The sequence below is a fragment of the Tinamus guttatus genome, unplaced genomic scaffold (genome assembly GCF_059628265.1).
Source record: "Tinamus guttatus ecotype Peru unplaced genomic scaffold, ASM5962826v1 Tinamus_guttatus_pri_ptg000076l, whole genome shotgun sequence".
In the NCBI taxonomy this organism is placed as follows: Eukaryota; Metazoa; Chordata; class Aves; order Tinamiformes; family Tinamidae; genus Tinamus; species Tinamus guttatus.
The window spans coordinates 508,334-533,311 of NW_028288610.1; the positions used below are offsets into that span (position 1 = coordinate 508,334).

Below are 24,978 nucleotides of genomic sequence, written 5' to 3' on the forward strand. Positions count from 1 at the left end.
GTAATGAAAGTACCATACAATAATGTGGGAGATTTAATCCGAGTATGAAAAACAAGGTGTAAAGACTGGCCCTCTTCAGACTTTCATTCTGCATGAAGATGAATCCTAGCAGGAAGTTCCACAGCACTCTGTTAACTTTCACTTTTGCTATGATGTGAGCTTTTCAGCAAAATCAGCCTGCAGTTTCACAAGCACCATATATTCTTATCCTTGATAACACAGATTATATGAACCTCTTCCATTTGAAAAGGACTCCCCAGAGTTGCTTCTAATTTTACATGGAAACTTCAGCATTTTCAAATTCTATACATCTCAAAAGGTGGTATGGTTTTTACTCTCATCCTTTTTTTTTTTTTTCCTCCGTTAAATTAGAACTACCTCTGTAATATTTAATATGAAGAAACATGATGAGAGATCTAGTCCTTGGGCACAAATAAAGCAATTTTATTCAAGCTCATGACTAATTTTACTTTCTACAGAAAATCATACCATTTGCCCCTGTTTAAAATAAAAATGATTTAGTGAAAAACTACACAGCTATTTTAAAGATCATGATGGAAACTGGTAACTGCTTTTTAAATCACTTTGCAGTGAGCAAAAGTCACAAACGCAGCTGCAAGTCAAGCACCAGCAAGGTGTAGCAATTCAGGTTTTTCTTGGTCTGAAGGCTTTACTCCTGAACAGTTGTCCATTCTCTTTTGCTTCACATGACTTACAAGCTAATAAATTAGCAAAGAAAAACTGTGATAAGAAAGAACATATAGGTTTGTAATGCAAAGAACTAAAGCTACCAAAATACTTCCATACCTGGCAACAACAGTAATCAAATTAAATCTCTGTTTCAATAAGTCTGTTGTTTTTGTGACATGCAGAATAACCCCAAATGTACACAGCCTTTTGAGATGCTATCACTAGAAGAAAAAGACAAGGTATTTTCCTTTTAACAGAACTAACTTTAAAGTTCACCTACTTCATCTTAAAGATTGATAGAATAGACTTCCCTAGATACCAGAACCTATGGAGCTGGGAAAACTGAGAATAATCATTCCTGCAAATAGCTCTTGATGATCAATTATGTCCTCACGGTTAAGTGGTCTTTTGATCTCAGTAAGTTTCAGAACCTCTTTCTAATCATGAAGGCATTAGGTTGATAAACAAAACCCTGCTACATGAAAAAGTCTAATTTTTTAAGGCTGCACTTAAACAGTACTCACACAAACTTTTTCTTGGTAAGCGTCACTAGAAAACCAGAACAGTGAAGAACTACTTAGGACTGACAGCAACAAACTATTATTTCAAGGCTGTGCTTAAAAGGAAAACTAGTCTTAAAAGGAGAATAGGAACTCCACAAAAAGAATCAAATTAAATGATCCATTCAGGTATTCTATTTTTCTTCCTACTTATCTCATTTGAGAAAAACATCACATACTAAAACTAAGGAAAACATAGATGGACGAAAAAACCCCTACACTCAGACATGCAAAAAAGGCACAACTGAGAAGGAACAAAGCAGAAACCTATAAAATATTATGGTGTAGAAAAGCAATGCTCAGCACAATTTCAATTTCTCCTCTTACCGAGCAGAAAAGTTATTAAAAACAGGTCTCAAAACTTACCGAAGTTTGGTGTTACTACAAACTATCACTAGTAGCTGGATAAAGAGCAGAGCATTCACTACTTTTTACAACATTCAGACTATGAGGCATATAGGTTGAGGCAGAAGTTATAAAGCACTTTCTGTGCTCTCTGAAGAGCCATCATTCAGTTCTGAAATCTGTTTTCTTAGGACACTGAAGAGCCAAGATTACAAGTTAAGGTGGGATCAGAAATTCGAAAGGGTTAAATTCTTTGGTAGTCAAATTCTAGGTACAACCTCTGCCTCAAAGTCCTTGAGATGCCAGCTACAAGAAACCTAAACAACACAGGAGGAAAGGATTAGTTCATACTTACGCTATGCCTTTTATACTTACACTCTTTCCTTGGTATGAAAAGGAAGAGAGCCAAGAGACTGACTGGTTTAACACCAGTAGTGTCATGTTCGTATGTTCATAGAGAACATTACCAGGCACTCAAGAGAACTCACTCAGGACGAGCTATCACCATGGGAAACCTCTCCAATGGGCCAATCCTTAACTATCATTTTAACTAAAGAATGCTTGGAAGACTAATCCACATGGCTCACTGGATCACATCTTCCATTTGTGGACTATGTCCTCTTCCATCCTGTTGGCTCTCCATCATTCGCAAACCTTCTGAACCCAGTTTAAAAATCTCGCCTAAGGCCTTCAAAGAGCCATTAGGCTTGTACCTCTTTTCTTTAAATGATTACCATACAAGTCGTCGTAACTAAAACAAAGTACATGCTACTACCTCGCAGAAGGCTGTAACAGCTCCAAGTATTGATAGCATACGTTTTTACGTACTTACATCCGACTTGTTTACTACAACCACATCTACATCACAAATGTTACCTACACATATCAAAAAGGCAAGTAACAAGTGCCAAACAACTCTAACCTAGTCTCTTATTTCCTGTCACCTTGAAGTCACCTTAGCGTGATACAAAAACAAAACCTTCACAAAGCATTTCTTAAATCAATGAAGCTAGGCGAAACAGAATCGAGTGCTTAGATTAGATGCCCCAGAATCATGTCATCCAGAATGAAATTTAATATGTCCCATGTAGGCCTTTATGCTAACAAAAAACCCAACTTATTCACATATTTAAAAAGTCTTTATCAACAACAATAAAGACAAATCTAGCCACCCTCAAGTACAAAAGGCAACCCACCTCTGATAGTCTTCCCATCATAAACTCCTTTCTCTGAGCGTTTGAAAAAGAACAAGAAATATTAAAATTTAATCAACTCTGTCTCCAGAAAACAAAAAAGTTTCTCCGCTTTGTATGAAGAGCTGGGGAGGGGACAAGGGTAGTTTTACTACTGTAAAACTACTGTATCTATTCAAATATATTAATTGTCGAAGGCACACCTGCCAAACAAATTATTTTAGGTTGCTGCATGTTCTACACCACTGCTATAGGTATTTATACTTAGAACTAGAACCATGAGCTTTTTAACAAGTTTCACATTCCCCAGCTTGTTATAGAGTTCTTGCGCCAGACACATAGCCAGAAGCAACAGGTGTTAGACACTAAAAACAATTATGTCCCAACTATTACATCTTTTCTCACACATACTCACCAACATTTATCTGCTACTTTTTGAAATATAGTATGAAAAATAACGCATGTTGTGACTGTGTAAGATAAGCAGGTATCCTTTGCAAGCAGCAAAAAGCAGCTGCTGTTTGCAAAAACAGCAGCTTAGAGCGCATACTGAGGCACTTTTGTATTAAAAAAAGAATACAAAAAGCTAGAGTTTTACTGAATCAAAAATTAAATATTTCTAACATTAAATCCAAATTGGATTTTCAGAAGGCATAGTTCACATTAATAATTTTATATTGAGCTGGTGACAATTTATCAGGCCTGTTCAAGATGGCAGAGGTCATAGAATAGTATTACTAGATACACCCACTTTCTGGCTTGAAATACCATCTCTCCGATTTCTACAAAGTAAAGAATTGTTTTCACAGGATAAATTTCCCTCAGAGTAATATTCAAAATAAAGTTCAGACCTCTAGCAGAGAAATGCTCTTTTAACTGCTGTCCCAAAAGATTTTAAGTCTGACTATATACATATACCATGGAGCTGAATACAGCACCACTTGCTTTTCAAAAGAGGAAAAACGAACAAACAAACAAAAAACAACAACAAAAAAACAGACATTTCTAAAACAGTACTTTCAGTTATTAAGAGCTATATTGCAGCAAAAAAATTAACTTACTTGTGGGAAGTTCTTTTCTTCATCATGCTGGCAGAGACTCCTGCATGACCTACAATATAAAGGATTATGATATTATTCAAAATCTGCCAATCGATATGTATAGACTGAAAATCTATCAATAAAAATCTATCTTACTCCTGAATATCAAACTGTAAGAGCCAGGTACTTTGTGTTGCAGCCAGAGGACACTACAATGGTCTGGACAGCCAGCAAGACAGGTGAAAATCAGAGAATCATTGAATTATTATGATCGGATAAGACCTTCAAGATTGAGTCCAACCACAAGCCTCTCACCAGTGTGCCCACTAAACCATGTCCCTAAGCGCCTCATGTACATGCTTCTTGAACACTGACAGGGATGGTGACTCCACCACTTCCCTGGGCAGCCTGTTTCAAGGCTTCACCACTCTTTCCATGCAGAAATGCTTCCTAACATTTAACCTGAACCGTTCCTGGCGCAACTTGAGGCCATGTCCTCTTGTCCTACTGTAGTTAGGCTGGAGAAGAGACTGACCCCCACCTCACTACAACCTCCTTTCAGGTAGCTGTAGGGCGCAACAAGGTCTCCCCTGAGCTTTCTCTTCTCCACACTAAATAACCCCAGTTCCCTCAGCCGCTCCTTGTAAGGTCAGTGCTCCAGCCCCTTCACCAGCTTCACTGCCCTTCTCTGGACACACTCCAGCACCTCCATGTCCTCCTTGTAGTGAGGGGCCCAAACCTGAGCACAGTATTCGAGGGGCGGCCTCACCAGCGCCGAGCACAGGGGGACGATCACATCCCTGGTGCTGCTGGCTGCTCTGTTCTGATACCAGCCAGGAGGCCCTTGGCCTTCTTGGCCCCCTGGGCACACTGCTGGCTCGTGCTCAGCTGGCTGTTGACCAACACCCCCAGATCCTTTTCTGCCGCACAGCTCTCCAGCTGCTCTGCCCCAGGCCTGTGTGCTGCATGGGGTTGTTGTGACCCAAGTGCAGGAGTCGGCATTTGGTCTTGTTGAACCTGATACAGTTGGTCTCAGTCCATCAATCCAGTCTGTCCGGATCCCTGCGCAGAGCCCTCCTATCCTCAAGCAGACCAACTCTTCCTCCCAGCTTGGCACTGTCTGCAAATTTGCTGAGGGTGCACTCAATCCCCTTATCCAGATCATTGATAAAGATATTAAACAGGACCAGCCCCTAACACTAACCCCTGAATGAACCAAACAGTTGCTAAATAGAAAACCTGTTTGCTAAGTACTGAGCTCTAAGTGAAAGCCAATTAGGATGACTGGATGCTCTTGATATTTAACATGATCATAACCTATTTACAAGAAGAAACAAGAGCAGGGTATGTGAAGAACAAGCCTGCCTGACTACAATTCTTTAAAGTACTGACTACAATTCATATTTGTTCTTTATATTGTCTAAGTACATTAATATCCCAAAGAAATGCAAACTTTTTAAGCAAACCTTAGTTTAAATTTCTGAGCTGTATATCACTTCACATGCCTAGACATGCTCTGGATTTTAACAGGAGCTCACTGAACATTTCACTTCCTTACGGCAGCTATATACAGGGAAAGAAAAGAACATAATATACTTGCATTTATCCTCGCAATATCCTTACACAGTTAGGGACAAATCTAGAATCACCTGATCATCTGCCTGTCTCAATCTTTCATTTATTTACATGAATTACTTCAGTAACATTAGTTCTACCACTTAATTTTAACAGAACAAAAATCACAATAACTCTATGCATTATTTGTAGTGTCCATGTACAATAGCAACCACAAAGTAAGCAATTTCTGAACTTCAGGAGGGAAAAAGAAAAATGTGTGTGTTACGATGTGTACAATACCGTCTTCTTTCTCCCTCTTTCTCTCCCTGAAAAAGAAGCTAGATTCCAACAGTATACCAGTAAAAATTGTTGCAATGTGAGGATTTCGAGATCAAGAGTATGATAATGAGTATGCATGATCAAGCACAATAAAACAAGTATTAGAATTAAAATGCTTTTCAAGCACATGTACAGCAACAAGATAGCTTGATTTAGCAGTTGCATTTACAGAGCAGCTACTCCCACACAGTACACCAGATTCCCTGCCTGGTTCATTTTCAGCAACAAGAAAACTAAGATGGTACCTGCGTAAAACAGTAATAGCATACCACGGCTCAAATTGCTTCTTCTGCCATTCATTATAAAAAACATCTGAAAAAGTAATGCTTTAAAACAATTTCCCTAACATAGGCTTACACCTAAATCCAGAAATGGCACAAAAAGCTCTCATGTCTGAACAGACACAGAATTTGATGTGCAGCATATGAGCATTGTACATCAACCCTAAATAGCTGGTCAACTGTTACACCTAACAGAATAGCTATGGAATACAAAGCACCTCAATTACTTTTGTCTCTGTTGTGAAATATTACCTGACTCATGCCAAGATTAAATGCTTGTTTTAAGCAGTTAATGCAAAGCAGTCTTTGAATGCCTGCAAACATGATTCCTTCAAGTGGCAAAACTCATTTAAATTCACAACATCTAAAAATGCTGTTTGATTTTTCTTTTCCGTTCAGGGATTTGAAATTGAATTAGGATATTAAGATTTCTTCTGATAGTATAAGATGGTTTTATGCCTATTTATTTCATTTATTCCTTAGATTACAGAAAAAAATAAACTATCAAAACATGAGACATACATAAATTGCATCTTATTAAGAAATCAGCTGTGCAGAGGACTTCCTCTTTGCTTCCGAACAGCTTGCACAGTTTCTTTAACAAGACCTTTGCTTCTAAAGGCATAAAACTTAGATGTTCTAATTTTTACTATGTTCATGACTACAAGATATTTTACATCAAATAAAAATCCTACATCATTATAGAAACATTTAATAAATATAAAAATACATACATGTTTTTATAGAAAGCAAGGGTTTTCATGTTGAGAAATACTCAGGGAAAGGGACTGCTTTGAAGAAAAAGTCTACGCTAGGGTTTTTGAGAAGGAAGGATACCAAAAATAAAGCAAAATAAAGACTAAGAAACATGAAACAGCTGATTCTAACTCACGATTAAACAGAAACACAAAAAGCTCTACCTAAGCCTCCTCATAGACCAATTCACAAGCTCCTTAGCTTTTCATCTCCCTTAGCAAAAAAAGGCTGCCAAACGTAACAAAGCAGTAATTTTACTTGTACAAACTCTGAAACCCCTGTCTAAATCTTGTTCATTTTTCACGGAATCATAATTAGCATTAGTCACTCTGTCAAGTGCTTAATTCAAGAAGGCATTCAAAAAGGCATGTAAAATTCCCCAACAATTTCAAGGACAATACTATCACACAAATCTTTCAAGTGAAAAATCGGTGTACCAAGGGTTTTCGGGTCAAGCAGAGCTTGCTAGAGCAGTAACATGACTTCAAAGACGTTGATGCTAACTAGAGAACAAAAATGGAGACATATCAGATCCTCATTACAATGGTTTAAATTCACAACCCTATATCACCTTGCTATTATGGAATGAGACACATCACAATTCTAACTAGAACACACTGAAACCCCACAATTTTAGACAAAACAAACACTGTACAATTAAGATGAACTTGATTTTTAGCTTTCTATAAAAATTATTACTGGAAAAAATAATTAATTGGATTGTTTTCACACTGCTTTGTAATAAGCAGTGTCAATAAACGTAGACAGATCTGAGGAAAGAAAGAAGTTATTGTTCAGTCTCTTAGGACTACAAAAATAAATATTTTGTGTAATTCAGAGTCCCAGTTGAGAGTAAGAGAACTAAGTATTTGATTTTCAGCTTGGCCTGAGTTAATTCTGCCAACTAGATGCTTATGATTGAACAGTGAAACTTTCTTCAATTCAAACCTTCCTTTCTGAACTCTTCCACCTTACCATTTTTCTTTCTCTCTGAGAATGAAGTAAGAGAAATAAACTTTCAGACTGCTGAGTCAAAGTGGAGTGCACTCTACTTTCAGATCTGGGGGACAGGGTAAGGATGACAAGTATCAGGACAGCAGGATTAATTTTTAGCATTCTTTTTATTATCATCATATCAGATGACAAACTCCACTCAGTCCCTGAAAATCAAGTGCGTTCACATCACAGCATCTCACTTCTCATAATATTCGTTGTCTTATAAAGCAAGCAGCAAACCTCAACATTTTAAAATTATATAGCAAAGGATGCTGCAAGAAAACCATACGATCATACAGGAATTATTTTTTTTACCTCGTAGCTATTTCAAAATTATTTTTAGGAATGCAAAGAAGGCTGCAGACATGTTTATTCACATGCTGTTGGACATAATATTGTTCCATGTCAGCTTAAAAAGTTTGGGGAAAGGAAGATAGTTTTTTTAATCAAGACAGACCATGGTAAAAATGAATTCCTCACTCTGGCAAAAAAAATTTCCTCAATAAATAAATCACACTAGGGAGTGAGACACTCTTAGCCTCATCAATAGGGACAATATAAAAAAGGAAAAAAAATCCTTTAGAATTGAATAAACTACATAACTAAGTATGGTACTTAGTCTAGTGCTTTTCTATATTAAAAATACTCCGTTGTCTCTTCAAGTTCTCCAATAAGCAAAAATGTGTGCACTTCTGGCCATCAGTTTGTTACCTTCCAGAGGCCAAGAATCCCACCAGCTGGGAAGGGCTGTAGAATACCATGCACTTTTACAGCATGACATAAGAGATGACTCAAAAAGGCTAAATGTAGATGTAAGCGCAAAGGAAGTCAACTTATCTTAGAGTCAATTCTATTAGATGGCATTAGTGTGGGGACAGAGAAAAAAAAAAAAAAAAAAAAAAAAAAAACCCACACATTCCTTCATAATGGGGAGGGCCACCACACACTGACTAGTGAGGGACCGGGCATGGTGCCACGTACACAGCAGCTGGCTCTGCTACTGAAACTGTATCTTGGAAAAATACTCTGTTTTCACAAATACATGGAAGCTGTAGACCCTCTACTGGTCTCTGTAACTTCATATTCAAGCGTCTCACATCCTATCTTCATTGTAGAGTAGGCTATACAATTTTGGATGAGTAACTTAATTCTTTATCATTGCTGACAATCGTTATTATAAAGTGCACAAGACTGTCCAAGATTTACTAGTCCATCAAGCTGTAAGATTTAGAATTTTCTTAACCAGTCACAAAAGTTGAGTTTTTCTTATTTTGGCGTTCCTTGAATAAAGGATGGCTTCAAAATACTTTGATTAACCTATTTCAACGTAGCGAACATGTTTTGTTATAAAGACCTTTGCACACATTCAGAAGAACCTTTCTGAACTGCTTAAGAGATGCTCTTTTACGATTACTAGCTAATTTGCTTCTACCAAATCATTAAGAGTTTTACAGCAACTTATAAATGTATGGGCAACACATGCACTCAACAAATGCTTCTAGAATGACCAAGAGAGCAACTTTCCCCTAAAAGTGTCACTAAAATAAATAAAAACACCTCACCTGCATCAGCTCTGGACCGCTGACCTGGTGATTTTCCAAATGGGGTCTTCATTCATCTGTGTTTAAGTGAGCAGCAAAGCTGCTGGACTAGGGTGAAAATGCAGTTCTTCACAACTCCCCAAATAATCTTCTTACTCTTAGAAGATAACTATTTATTAATCCACCATTCAACCATTAATTTTTTCTTCATTAAATATAGAAGTAGCACTTTGAATTACAATAATCTGAAAAACAAAACAAACAAAGTATAAGCAGTCTGATTTGAGACTTGATAATCACTAGATGAAACAAGCATTAAAATGATTTTTTTTTTGCTTTGACGTTCAATAAGGTGTCACTTCATATTTTCATATTCTGATATTATGAACACATTCAGCAAAGAAAGGGCAGATAGGTAAGAACACAGCCAAATGAGTACTAGGGCTGGTATATTTCTTAATGTATACAGTGCAAATGCCATACACCATATTGAAAAAAAAAAAGTACTAGACAGAGTTATCCAGAGACAAAAGTAAAACCAGAGAAACTATACTACTTTCACCAGGGATAAAGCACAAGTCAGTTATTTTCATTTGTTAAAGAGAAAATGCTTCAAGCTCACATAACAGAACTACTTCCTAATAGTTGATTTTAAAAACTGCTGCAGGGGAAAAACAAAACAACAAAATAATAACAACAAAACAAAACAATATCAAAACTCTATTGAAACAACTACCTGACTTGCCAGTTTGTTAATTGAGTCACTGGTTTATAGAAGATCTGCTGAAGTGGTTGGTGAAACTCTACTCTTACATTCCTCATTCTTGAAACATTTAGCCATCACATTCCTTTAGATGAAACAGATAAGTGAGGACTTTTTGAAGTCACTTTCAGGACTTAAGTTAGATTCCTGCAATCAGCTAAAGAAGTTGGAAGAATTACAACAACGATTTCAGACTAATGTCTCTGGACAGCAGACATTCATCCTGATTAATCCATTCATTTCTATGCTGCCTGTGGCTAAAACAGGTTAGACTCATCCTTCTAGTCTGGTTTCCTAAAAAAAAAAAAAAAAAAAAAAAAAAAAAAAATTGGCCGCTCTAATAATGTTCTCTGCAACCTGCCAGTCATGTTGGCAGAGACTCCCTAGCACTTCCTTTCTCCTGACAGCAGCCCTGAAAGCTACTGTCAATTTTGAGGAAATTACGACCAAAGGGCCAAGCACAGAGGAATGCTACTAACTACAGTCCCAAGGCAGGAAAAAGTGCACCTTATGTTCATGCCTTATTGAATAGTAGAACACACACGGAAGCACGCTGATGTATCATACAGATACTACACAAGAAATTGTGTTTACACCTTGTAACAAACACTTTCCTAGTTCTTTTGTGACTCATATCCACTAATTCCTGGGAATATTACAACAACATAGACAAATATTCCCTGGAATAAAGAGCAACGGACAGACAAAAAAAAAAAAATGAAACACTAACTGCTCTACCATAAGGAAGATGCTTTTTAGACATCTATAGGCAGCAAAAAAAGGCAAAAACCCCCACATTTAAAGAATCTAACAGACCACCTCTCCTGAAAGCTGCCCATTATATGTAATAACTGTGAACAATTCCAGAAGAATACTCAAAGTTTAAAAAGCATTTGAAAAAAAAAAAAAGAAAAATAGGAAGCAACTAGTCTGCTCTGATAGGCATCAAAAATATTTTACTATAGCTTAAAATTGATTAGTGAAGAGGCATCTCTGGCTATTGAAACAAATTCTGAATTCAGAGCACTGGTATTTCCACATTTAGTCTCCTAAACATCCTGACCACATGCAAAAGATGATCACTTTTCCTCCAGATAAAGTATTATGGTTTAGAGAGAATGAACTCAGTATTGTATATTTTTATATTTTAACTTAAAAATATTATGAAAACTATTAAGACTCAGCAACTAAAACCCACCTTCTCTCCCAGTTTTGACTCTTTTACTATGGGTTTTATTGGAGTAATCTGTACCTACTCACTGCTACTGCACCAATTTGAAAACAAAAGAGAAAAAGAGAAGAGAAAAAAAAAAAAGTTTTCTTAATCCTTTTAAGGTCACAATTCATTTGCTAATGCTTAATGAAGTGTTTTACTGTGCTCTCTGAACCGAAGGACACCAGACTACTTAAATGAGAAGCCAATTCAAACAGATTTTCTAGAAATGAAAGCAGTAACTTCCTCTAATTCAAAATAAGTTTCATTTCCTTTCTGTACAAGTTGTAAGTAAACTTGCCTAAAACCTGAACTCTTAACTTTCCAGTTTCACAATGAAATTTCAGTTGCACACAAAAGACATTAAGAGGGAGAGATGAAAAACAGATTTGCTAAACCGATGTATTTGAATTTTAAAGTATACATAACTAAGTCTCATTTACCATACTAAAATGCTATTTACCATACCACACTACTCATTTACCATACAAAAAAATTACAACTTTTTTAAAATATGACAGCATTAACATACACATGATGAACAACAAAAAGCACATTTAAATCTTTAATATCAGGAGGGAAGGGAAGAGAGCAAAAAGGTCAACTCACAAAATTCGAGACCTTTTATTACAGAATTTCAGAATTTTATTACAAAAAAGAAAGCAAGAGAAAAAAACACTCTGCTTCATACAGAGGTATAACAATTTTAATGGGTTTGTGAACTGTAAGTAGCAACAAGCTGAGCCAGTAGCCTCAGCAACTGCTGAAGAAGAACAGAAATTCCTTGGTGGAAGGATGCATTTAAGTTGCCTTAGGAAACCATCTACTTTTGAGCATAATTCTATTATCAGCATTAGGAGTTTAGTATTGAACACTTTATATTGTATGAACAACCTAAAGTGAGAAAGTGTGAAGTCCCTTTGAAATGTATCACTAAGCTAAGAGACATCAGCCTTCTTACCAAAACCCTAGTACACAAATTCTAAACCCACCACTTTGTTCTTTCATATAGCAAACAACACATGGTATTTTTGGATCCAACCTAACACATCCAGAGAATGTGTCTATACTGTCTTTACCCACTATGAGTGAATTTTAGAGGCAAGGTTATAACCCGTTATAATCCCTGTCACCCACTCCCCTACACTGGAGGCCCCAGCATCTCATTTGCAGGTTTTCACTTGAAGACAAACAGGCTGCTAATTAGGTATTGACTCCAGCTACTTATCAGCATTTGGTTTGTTTTTATAAAAATAAAATAAAAAAAAAATACTCAGAATGCATTTTCCTTTTTAGGTCAGAACACACAAGTTGATTGTAGCAGCTACGTGAATACTTTGTATTGCTCGATTTTGAATTTTTAAATTGTCATTCATTATTCTATACTTCTTTTAATGAAATTAGTTCAATGATACCATCAGGCTAGGGATAGTGAGGAAAGCAGTATCTGGAACAGGAGAAAATACAAGTACTGTGCATTTCTCTTTTTTGCAGCAAAAAGGCTAAAGGAGGAAAACAGTACTCAGTACACAGACTAAATAGCTTTCCTCAAGAACTAATTCACCTCCTTCCATAAACCAGTAATTAGTTAGAAGCATTAAAGTCTTTGTTCCACAAGCCCTGAAGATCCCATGAAAACAGAGACATTACCTGTGTATGTTTCACACTTGTTTTCCATGAAATTACAAAGATTTCTTCGCAACCCAGAGCCCAATTGTTTGCTGCATGCTATCTGGAGCTTCAGGACCCTGCAGGACCCTCAGCACTGAAGGAGGTTACCTTACATAGCACGAAAGCACAGGTGTGACAGGCCGAACTGGGAACATGGGTATGTACCTCTCCAATTAACTAGGGCCTTGTAGCGGTGCTACCAGTGCCCAGGCCTCTAACGGGCTCCCACCTTTCCTGCGTGGTGCCTAGCACAGCCACACGATCTGGGAACCGAAGAATTTTATTTTTCATCAAGTATTAACTTGAAACACTTGCGTAATTTTAAACGGAATATATGCAACCCTGAACACTGTCTGCATTTAACAAACCAAACCACACAACTAGGTGCAAAATCCTGAAATTATCATTTATGATGTTTCCTGCCTGTGTTTCCTTTCCTTTACACGTTTTCCCCTTGAATTAGTATGATGGTCTGTCTCAACTGATAGTTTATCCTGTATTTCCACTTTTATTCATGACATACAAATCATTAAAGCACTCTCTCTTACTTTATTCAATTTAGCATTTAAGAACAGAGCATTTTTTTGCAAAATATTTGAAACAAACTGAGATGGATTCTATAAATCAGCTGTTTTGCAAAGCCAGCAGTAAGAACTTCATTACAGAAACCAGCATCACAAAACAGTATGTTAATGAATTTGCTTAGTATTTTAAGTTACAGTGGGTCAACGGTCACTCTGCTAGCATTTGAAGGGCATATCACTACCAGTTTACATAATTGCCATTCTACAGTTAAAAGTACAGTTAAAAGGCCACAGTATGAAAGCAAATGGTTCTCACCAATACTACAGCGAGCCAATTCAAAATTCCAATTCAAAAACAGTTACTACAGTTTAAGCGCTAAAGAGATACTTCCTCAGAAAGCTTGTAACATAGCTAGTTACTGTGGGAGATGCAAGGCAAGATGTTCTTGTATTACAGTGCCCATCTGTCAATAGCCTGGAGAAAAAATTAAACCAACACTGCAAAAACAAAAATCAGGCAAGCCAAGTAAGATCTTCCACCTTCATTAAAATAAAAAAATAATAAAAAACACCACAAATCAGACCGATTACCTCTGACACTGCCATGCTGTACCGCTGCTCCAAATTAGAAGAACAACATGCTATATCCAATTCAAGGATCAAGAGTTTGGACATTTCATTGGCATCTGCTCCTCGTGTAGCCTGGGATTAGTGGGACAGGGATCCATTTCAGGAAGTTAAATCTAAGTGCCCTACAATGAAGGGTAGGGTATTTGTCTCAAACAGTCACAGAAGCATGCATTTCATTCTTCAAATAAAATCCATATATGAAAAATAACCATAAAATGTGAGATTTCCCAAATATTTTTCCAGGCCACGAAAGCAGTAAGTTAAAAATAACATACTTTTTGGAAGTTTAGGCATACAGAAGTGAACTCCTATTTTAAAAGTGCAGCAACACAATTTTTTTCAAGTACTTGTAAATGTTGTTGCCATTCTTTCAGACATACTGATCATTGACATCACTTCCTCCACATCTCACTTCAGTTTTTTTTTTTTTTTTAGCCTTAAGAACACAGTGGGTATTCCATATCCAACAGGAAAGCAGTATTATACCCTTAAAAAACAGCAGCTTCTGAATGTCAGAAGTGACATACAACATATTTAATCCCAAAGGATTCTCAAGAACAGCATTGCATTTACAAGCACCAGTGTTTTCACTCAGAAGACCACAGATGGAAACAGAATAAACAGCAAACCGCCCCAGATAAATGGACCTCAGATGCCTCAACTAGCAGATGTGGGTTAGTCTGGTATAGCCCAAAAGTGTCACTGAACATCTGTCCAGTGACAATGTATACATACCTCAGATATATTTAGATTTGTATTTGAAAAGAATCTAGATTAAAGATAGCACAGCTGAAGATAGTTAGCCTTATAACAGAAATTAAGATTAGGCAGCAGGTACTCCAGCCTATATGGGCTTCATCTTGTTCACTCTGTTCTCTCCCAAACTTTGTATCATGTTTTATCTATTTGAATGCCCAGACATCCACTTGGCACTTCAACTGCTGATCAGATATATCCTAAGACAGGGAGTATCTAGCTTTCTTTCTCTGGAGAATCTTTCATTTGGACGAAAAACAAACAAACAAACAAAAAAACCACCCACATATTTTCATCCTGTTCAAACACACCATTTAACAATTTAAAGTATGTCTGAATGTACCATAAGAAAATTGGTACTTACTTTCAGAGTTATAATGCCCCAGATGGTACCAGTGTAGCTTTTCTATTTAACCTTCAGTGGGGCAAGTAAGAGCTCAGAGAAGAAACTGTCTATAAATATTCCTAGTGCACAAAATCAGAAATTGCAAGTCTGATCCATCAAGAGACACAGAAATTTCCTGATTGTAAAGGTAAGTAAATCTCAACCTAACCTACGAAAAACCCCATTTTTATCTCAGTTAATTCTATTTTTTTCAATTACTACAAGAAATCACAGCACAGGAATGTGCAGTTATGACAATGAGATTTTATACTTCAGATCTATAGAGCCAAGAGATCAATGCTTAACAAGTATTTCCATCTAGGTATTTCTTTTCTAGCATTAAAATAAGGTCAGAGGATAAAACTAAAGGATTAAGGATAAATCTTTAAACTTTTTGTCATTTTAAGTGCCTTAAACATTAACAAGTTAAACAGAGCTGTATCTATCTTCATGCTGACTTCACAAAAAGGTCAAAGGATTACTTTCGAAGAGCACCATAACCACAAGGCATTAAGAACAGAGTTAACCACTCACCAGAATTAGACCTTACCCTACACTGAGTGGCACGTAGAAATAATTTATTTGAAATAGATGCTTCTGTCACTTAACAAGAAGATCTACAAGATCAAGTGCAGGCTTGACATCACGCCTCAGTATCCTCAACACATTTTTCAGCAGCAAAGTATAACTGTCAGACGACTAAGAGTGACAGATTTGAAACTGATATTATTATTATATATGCATATATAAACTTATAATTCAGCTTCATCACTTGGGTCATATCAATCACTTTGTATGTTCAAAATTGTTCAAAATCAGTGATCACAGAATCTTTTACGAACACAGTAGGAGTCATCAAAAGAAAGCCAAAGTGGCAACAAGAACCCCAGGGCACATGGTTTTGATCAAAGTCACCAAAAAGCTCACTTTGCAACAGAACAGAAGGCAACTTTCCCTTCATCTGTTTACTCTTAATATATATATTATATGTATATGTGTATATATATATACATATATATGTAGTGCTACTATGAATCCTATAAAACACATCCCAAGGTTAAGTTATTACAGAACTACAATATGAACTGTCATAACCTATGCTATGGGACATCCAACATAATAATGAAACTGATTTTACTTAGTCTTTTTTTGTGTGTTTTGCAGTAAAAAAAGAACAACAACAACAAAAAATCAAAGAACATGTGAAGTAAAAAGACAAAGAATCACTGAATTATTATGGTTGGGAAGGACCTTCAAGATCATATCCAACCGTAAGCTCCCCATCACCCTGCCTGTTAAACATGTCCCTAAGCGCCTCATGTACATGCTTCTTGAACACTGACAGGGACGAGGACGCCACCATTTCCCTGGGCAGCCTGTTCCAAGGCTTCACCACTCTTTCCATGCAGAAATGCTTCCTAACGTCTAACCTGAACCGTTCCTGGTGCAACTTGAGGCCATGTCCTCTTGTCCTACTGTAGTTATGCTGGAGAAGAGATCAACCCCCACCCTTTCAGGTAGTTGTAGAGAGCAATAAGGTCTCCCCTGAGCCTCCTCTTCTCCACACTAAATAACCCCAGTTCCCTCAGCTGCTCCTCATAAGGTCAGTGCTCCAGCCCCTTCACCAGCTTCACTGCCCTTCTCTGGGCAATACAGGGCATCCTGAATACAATGTATTTGACTCTTATCCAACAACTACATTTAAGAGTACAATTTTATATATATATATATATATATATATATATGTATCAAGCCCTATAAATACCAATTTTAACTTCAAGCTCTTTGCAGACATATATTGCTTGAAAAAGTAAATCAAATTTAAATTTATTATATTGAATTATTATACAAAAGTTCCTGGGATTTTTTTTTTCTGTTGCTCTAAAGCATGCAACTAGATCACTGAAAACAGTCTTTTAAACAATAAAACCCTGAGTGCTTTCCACACACAATACAGTGTTACTAAATAAGAATTAAACAAATACAGAGACAATCTGGCACATGTTACATTTAATTCACTCTAATCACATGCTGCTTTGAATATAAGAATGACTAATTTTTGCAAATTTCTTCAGAAGCCTGCTCTTCTGACAGTCCACAACACTTTAAATATGTGAATAATAACAGTCTTAACAGGTGAAACAAGCCTTAACACATACACAGTAAACTCATCCGTTCATACTTTGCACACAGAGTACATATTCTAAATCTGCAAGGGCATGAAGTCTCCCCGAGGCAATCATCGCACAGCTCGCAAAGCGATCAAGTCCTTCCATTAAGGCTGTGGGCTATGTCCCTGCCACTGGGAGGATCCAGTCTGCCTGACTCTACCCACATGTATCACTTTTCCTCTTAGACTGGCTAAGTCTCCTGACCTGCCAAAACCGTTTGTTGCCAAACAAGTCTTTTAATTCTTTCTGAACTGGAAGACCTTGCTCTCCAGACTCTGCCTACACAAAAACTCCTTCTCTTTTATCTCTTTCTCAACTTCAGCCTCCATCTGCTCTTGTAAGTCATTTTATAGTCTCTTTCTAGAAAAGACTCTTCAACTATTTTACAGTGACCAACCCATTCACTCCCCAATTCTTCTCTGTGTTAATTCCTCTTCCCATATTCTCTTGGGATCACTGCAGCATTTTTTCCCTGCCCCAGCCTCTTTGCACAGCAAGCTGAAATACATGCTTCTCTGTGCTTTCTGGTTTCTCACTGAGGGTTACTTGTCACAAAGAACGATAGCCATCATTTCTGAAAATCTCTGCATTTCAGGCAATGCCCAAATTGTGTAAAAAGAGCGTAAAACATGACAAAAACACAAATACATGTCTTTCTGGTCTTCATCTGGTCTTCATAAAACAATACATAAGAGGGGACTTCAGAGAACTTCATTGCCAAACCCCACTGGGTCTTAACTAAGCACGTGTGAAAAGCCATTTCAAGCCTTGTACTTGTTTGTCCAGAGTTGAAGAGGCTTTCATTAGCAAAAAAAAAAAAGGTCTGTATCAGAGATGCATATTTTTGAGTTTCATCACTCCACCTTAAAAGATTAAGTATTGGATGCAGAAGACTATAGCCTCTTTCTCTGGAAAAAAAAAAAAGCATTAATATTTTTTCCTACTTATATCATTATAAAGACAGTAAGTGATTTTGGCCGAAATCTTCTTAGAAGTTCACTCTAAATAGCTTAAAGCATACATTCAGAATGAGAGATGTAATTCTTAATGACTTATCTTGGGCAGCCAAAAGCAAATGCAAACAAGTGCTTCCAAAGTTAAGTATGAAGTAGCTTCCAGCCTAAACAGAACGGTAGACAGACTCGCAACATTGTTTTCTTCCAGTACCACAGGATTCCTCTACACCTTCTTTAGAAGCCGCAGCATGCCATATCCCTTCCAAAGTGGAAGGGCACAATTTTTAATCCTCTATTTTAGAGCAACTCAAACTTCAACTAGCTTCTAGCCACTGTTGTTGCCATCAGGGGGTTGTAAAAGGCATCTTTCTTTAAACCTCCCCCTTTCTGCTCTGGGATTTCTCATTTACAAGTAAATCCACAGTAAGCCAGTCAAATTCATTAAAGAGCATAAAACAGGATTCAGTTCCTCAGCTACTATTTCAGTGACAATCTAGAGGTGATTATATCTGCTAACATTTCAGCAGTTTGCAATTCACTCATTACAGTCTCATACCAAATCTTCATTCAGGAATTTGTCAAAAACAAAAAAATAAACAAATCCCCCCCCACACACAACAACAACAAAAAACAAAACACACACCCACACCCCCCACACCTTTACCTAATATTTAGCATCAAATCAGAAATCATATTAAGTATTCAACATTCCTAGCCAGTTCAAAGAAAAATGCAGTCATGCACAAGAAAGTAGAACAATTTTTCTGATGTAAGAGGAAAAAAAATCCCTGCACTGCACTTTTTTTTTTTTTTAAATTTGATCCAATTTTAAGCTGAACACTTCTTGGCCAAATTCTGAAATGGATCAAAATTAATCTTGTTGAAACTAAGTTCCACCAAACGCCATCCACTTCCATTATTAGGCCTAATCCCACCAGTCTTTGTCCCATGATAAGCAAGTATGCAACAGAAAAAAAGTTGATTTTCTTCTGTCAATGGGGAACCTCAGGTTTCAGCAGTCAATGCTTAAAAAACAAAGAAACAAGCAAACAAAACCCCAAACAACAAAAATACAAACAAAAAACCCCCAAAACAACAACAACAAAAATTGTTCAGAATGTTCAAGCACATGTATCCATGCATGCAAAATTAGTTACAGCAAGAAGCTGTACTTGTTATTTATGTGAGCTCTTTACCTTAAGAGTCTGAAAAGCCCACCAGGCTTTACAACAGGCACTTACAACCATGAACAACTTAAACTAATACTACTCAAAACAAATTAAAAATATTAAAAAGGCATCTTACAGATAAACATCTTGCAAACATTGAACAAGTGACAGTCTCAAGGTATACCACATGAATAAAATAATCAATATTTCTGAAAAGAGCAGACATTTTCCTGTTTTGTAGGTAAAGTCTATGAATTCATTGACAGGCGTACACTCCCTGTTCCAGGCACAGACATTTTGTTTGTGTTTTTGGAGGGGATGTCTTAAATCATTTCTCATTTAGGGGAGACAACCATGTAATACCTCCAGATCTGCTCACAATCCACAGTTTTGTTGGAACAGTGTATATGTAAGCACGACTACTACCTATACATCAGTTTCTCCTCTGTTCTCTGCAGCTGAGGAAGTTTTCAGAGGAGTGTTTCCTCATTTCCAAAACTATCCCTCTCCAATTTGGAGACATTCCATCTTTTTCTACATAGTATAAGACCTGTGCCAAAAGAAAACAACAACAACCACCACCACACAAACAAAAAACCTACCAATATTAAAAATACTCCAGGTACTGTCAATATCCTCCTAGAAGCAAAGCGTTCCAGCTACAAGCAATACATTGGGCACTTGACCTGATTTTCCAGAAATTCTGCATCTGCTTCTCATGCTGCTTTTAATAGTATCTAAGCATTTCAAAAACTCGTCATCTTTAGCTATTCCTAGAGAAATCTTCAGAAGCACATATATACCTCATGGCAGCAAGTGCCACTAGCAGAGCATTGTAATTTCTTGTTCTTTGCTACTGCAATTCTGCCTTGGACATACAACTTGCCTTGTAAAATAGTCAGGCATAAGGTCTGGTCTTTGCTGACAGGTCAGGTCTTAAAACAGCAGGTAACTTTTCCACCCCTTGACATAACTGAGTGGTCATTTCAACCCTCTGTTTTAAGACCTAGCTTGTGCTCAACTCCCAGCTTCCATCATACTTAATCTGTCCACCTGTAGAGTTTGAAATCAAGTTCCATGATCCATGCTGAATTCCCTCAATCCAGCCTAAGTGCTAGGTGTAAAGCAGTAAAATGTAGCATTGCCATTTAATGTAATCTTGTTTCTGTTGGGAAAAAAATGTTAAAGAGATTTTTTTCTGCATTGGTAAAGTTAGAGATGAAGAAAATGCTTCTGCTCTACTGACATAAAAAGATGAAAATAATTGGTAGAAAATAAACCTCTTGTTTTTATTATCTTAATTTCCCAGGATGCAAGCAATTAACTTATGACTTCACTGACAAGCTGGTGAATTTTATTGTTTCCATTAGGATCCTTAACACTTAATTCTGCTAATATGCAGACAACGCAAACCTCTAACACAGTATGCCATTCCTGATTTTCAGTAGCAAAGTAGATTATTCTATGCCATTTAATTCTTATTTTGACACAATTTAGGACAAAAAGTTATAATGGTTTTTTTAGTTTATCATAGCTTTTTCCTCACAGTAAACAATTTGATCCACACAATCCCCCAAAACACTAAAAGTGTTATGCAAAACACCATATTATAACTGAATTCTAAAGATGCGTTTGATTTTCATTAACATTTCTTTCTGCTAGTAACTTTTTCTGCCCGAAAGTCTAAGTTATACAGAAATGAGACAACGGTTGTCCTGAACATGTCTGTGCAGCCTACAGATTTTCCAACTATTTCTGCAAAGTTCTGAATGCTGAAGGCTTCAGGAGACAGATACTAAATGAATCCTGCCTCCTCTCCTCGCCTTTGTAGCATATATAACAAAATAGCCTCAAAGAGAAGTAGGCCTGAACAGTTCTTGAAACAGACATCTATTTCAGGCTGCTTCCCTGATGGAAGGTTATATGATTATAGCTAAACAGTATTTTCCAAGCTTAGTCTTTTCTGCTTGCTATCTTCAAGTTTAGGATATGTTACTTTTTATAGAAACGATGCAGTCCAAAAATGCTTCCTTTAAATTTTATAAGCATACTTTCATTTCATCTTCCAAATCACAAATACAACTTGAAAACTAATTCAAGGACATGTTAAGTAATCAGAACTCAGAGATCACATGAGAAATTACACCTACAAGAATAATCTACAGCTGAAGATGAGCCCTTCTAATGAAGGCTACTACTCAGAGTACACCTATACTCTCTTCCTTTCTTATGCTACTGGTTCTGTAAGAAGCTTAAAGCAACATTTTTCATCTGAAGGCTAACTGATCAGAGACAAAGCCACATTATCCTTCTGTAGATCAACTAAGAGATGCTTTGCTGTTTGGTTCACATGTGGCGCAGAGATACCAAACAAGTTCTGTGCTAAGAGCATGAGAAATGAATTCATTCTATATTCCTATTTTTCCAGTACCTATCATCCACCAAAATATTAGTCAATTCATTCAAGAATTTTACTAGTATTTCTAAGCATGCCAGTTTTTAAGTCAAAGCATTACAGCTGTAATAAATTCTGACCTCTGTAAGCCCTCATGTTATTAACAGTATTTGGGTTTTATAAAAGACATCTACAAAATGCATGCTAGCAGATTCTGCAGGGGGTTGAACATAGCTCACCACCTGTTCTCAAAACTTCCCCTAGCGCACCTCGCTGCAGTTAAGCAAAACACTTTCATCCTAGCACATTACATTTTCCCCACAGAAATTCAGAAGAGCTGTCGTTACCATTGTGAAAGGCTTTTATGCAACAAACAAAAAACTGTAATAAGTAGCAAATAAATAACTAATAATAGTAAGTAATGATGAAAAAAATCAGAGACAGATTTTGGTACACAATAAATACCTGAAAAAAATCACCAAATAAAGTGTCTGAAAGTATTACTTAAATATGATGGCACTAAAGCAATCAACTTAAAGAAAGAAAAACAAATACACACACAAACACCACACAATCTCCACTACCCTCACAAGTTTTCAATAACAGCAATTGGTTTGAGGGACATGCCTCATCTCTCAGCCAGGCAAGCAGTGAAGTGCGATTCCTTAATTCTTAGAGAGCAAATCAACCCAAGATGTAGGGCAAATCACTACTGATTTGCAAAATCTGCTTCCTTCAAGAGTTAAAGATTGACTAATGGTTATTGGAAGCTAATGCAAACTCTGAAAGCAAGAATTTCCCACAAGTAATTGGAGACAAACTTACCCTATTCAAATCTACTGTGCCAGTGATTAATCTCCATGCTTCAACTGACCAGAGTTCTCCGAATTCACAAGAGAATGAATAATTCCTTTTGCACTGCACAGAGCTGGGGATAGCACCAAAACCATGGTGCTTGGAACAAGTATGTGAAACTTTTAAGGGCCCATAAAAAATTCCAGCAGAGCTCCACAACAAATATGGAACCTGCACAGCACACAGCCTCTGCTGCATCTGGATATACTCATATAAACTGGAAAAAAAAAAATCTTTCTATAAAAGTTCAAATGTAAAAATCTAATCTCCCTTTTCCCTCTCAAGCAAATAAGCTAAACAGAGACCAGATACACTTCCACCTGGGGTAGTAAGAGAAAAATAAAAAATAAAAAATAAATAAATAAAAACAAATAAGAAAACCAAAGGGATGAACAACAATGCTTTGCCTTCATCTAAATACAGGTGTACTTTTATCATGCTCTAGCTGCTTTCATCCTTTGTTCTTCCACCAAAAAAAAAAGAAGTTATCAGTGTTGTTGCCCTCAACAGATACACTATTTGGACTATTTGGTGTTGTTGTGTTGTTGTATACAGAATTAGCTTGTCTCAGTCCAGAGATTTTCAGACTTTTTCCTTGATAAACAGAGGTATCTGTGAAAGGGGTCATTTTTGGCTGGTCCAGCCATGGAGCTCCTGTTCCATGTAATGGTTTCTCCCACTAGGCTCTGAGTTAATGGGAAAAACTTTGGGAATCTCAGATAAATGCCTCCTTTTTCATAATGTTTGATTATGTGTAGCTCTATACATTCCTGGAGTTGTTCAGAAAGAGTCCGAGACTGACCTATAACTCACTACTCAAGGAGCTCTGTTAAGTTATGAAAAGTACTCTTAAGTTATCCAAACAGCAGTGATCTTCAAACACTTACCCTGAAGCCAGACATATCTGTTTTAAGATGAGCAGTAGTAATAGTAATACATATTCACAAAATCTATCAAGGCAAGCTGTCAATATATCAGTTGCTAGTTACAACTAACTATAGGCATAGGAAAGAGAGAAAAAAATGCCAGACATCAACACGCGCAGGCAAAAATTAAAAGCAGTGACACAAAGATGAAGTGATGAAAGCAGTAAAAATTAAATTCCTGAGACAATAGGGTTAGAAGTAGGAAATTACACATGCATATAAGGTGAAAGTGACTAGAAGGGAGAAGGTAAGGGAGGAGCAAGAAATAAAACTTTTTAATTACAGGTTCTAAACTTAGTTTTATTTACTATATTTTATTATATTATACTATATTTATTAGTTTTAAAGTAAAATTAGCTTTCTGAAATTTCCTTCAGTCTTCAGGGGCAAAGGACAACTATGTGCCTACAACTTTAAAAATATATAACCTAAAAAACAAAAGAAAGCTAACCTCTCCAAACGAATATATTGCAAACACCCTTGCAATTTTGTTCTGGATTTGATGGCTCAGCTCAACAGTAAAGCCAACCATTAAACATTTGTCTAAAACTAAGCTAACTTAAATGAGATAATTTCTTACTTGATCTACCTCCCACATTACCAACATGACAATCAGACTCAATAATATTGGGTCAAGGGACCGAATGACATTTTGCCATATTTTTACCCTATGATTATTCTTTGTTTCCCATATTAGTCCAAAAAACATACACTGAAATTGAACTCAAGAATCTTTAATCCGTAGGGTACTACTAAAAACATGTATTGACTTTTCCACTGAATAGGAACCAGGCAATAGGAGGAGGAAGAGTTGGGATGATGTCAGCTGAGCTTACAAAAGCTTAACTGAAAAGCAGAAAACAGTCTTGTCAACATATAATTTTAAGTTCCAAATGAATACAAACACAGATTTTAAAATAAAAGCTCCAACTTCTGGTTTATTTCCTTTCAATAGCTGGGAAGAGCAAGTAAAATAATTATCCATGAACAAACCTTTCAAAGTCATCCTTTGACACAACTTTACTGATTTTTAAAATGCAGGTTGCCAATTACTGCAGAATTTTCTGCACCTCTGATACCAGAACACTAAGGACGTACTCACAGTGACTTTTCAAAAGTTCGTTTAGAGCTGTATGCTACACCTCCTTCATGCAGCATGGATAAACAAGAACCCTTTTGTTTATTCCGAAATGACTTTTCTATGCCAACAGGGAAAGAATTAGGATGGCAGTAATTCTCCAGTTCTGTTTCTCTATTTTTTTCACG

General features: G+C 36.7%; 1 protein-coding gene across 3 annotated transcripts in view; it reads right to left on the reverse strand.

Moving 5' to 3' along the window:
• Positions 1-24,978, reverse strand: part of SPIN1 (spindlin 1) — a 45,284-nt gene that overhangs the window by 6,506 nt on the left and 13,800 nt on the right. For 2 of the 3 annotated variants that reach the window (XM_088519936.1, XM_088519935.1), the window contains exons 2-3: positions 9,320-9,543; positions 3,850-3,898 (exon numbers count right to left, since the gene is read on the reverse strand). In XM_088519936.1, coding sequence (XP_088376062.1) covers positions 3,850-3,898; positions 9,320-9,371 — 101 coding nt within the window. In that variant the 5' untranslated portion in view covers positions 9,372-9,543. Of the gene's footprint in view, positions 1-3,849; positions 3,899-9,319; positions 9,559-24,978 lie in introns of those variants that run through there. The other variant, XM_010227955.2, reaches the window with a different exon arrangement.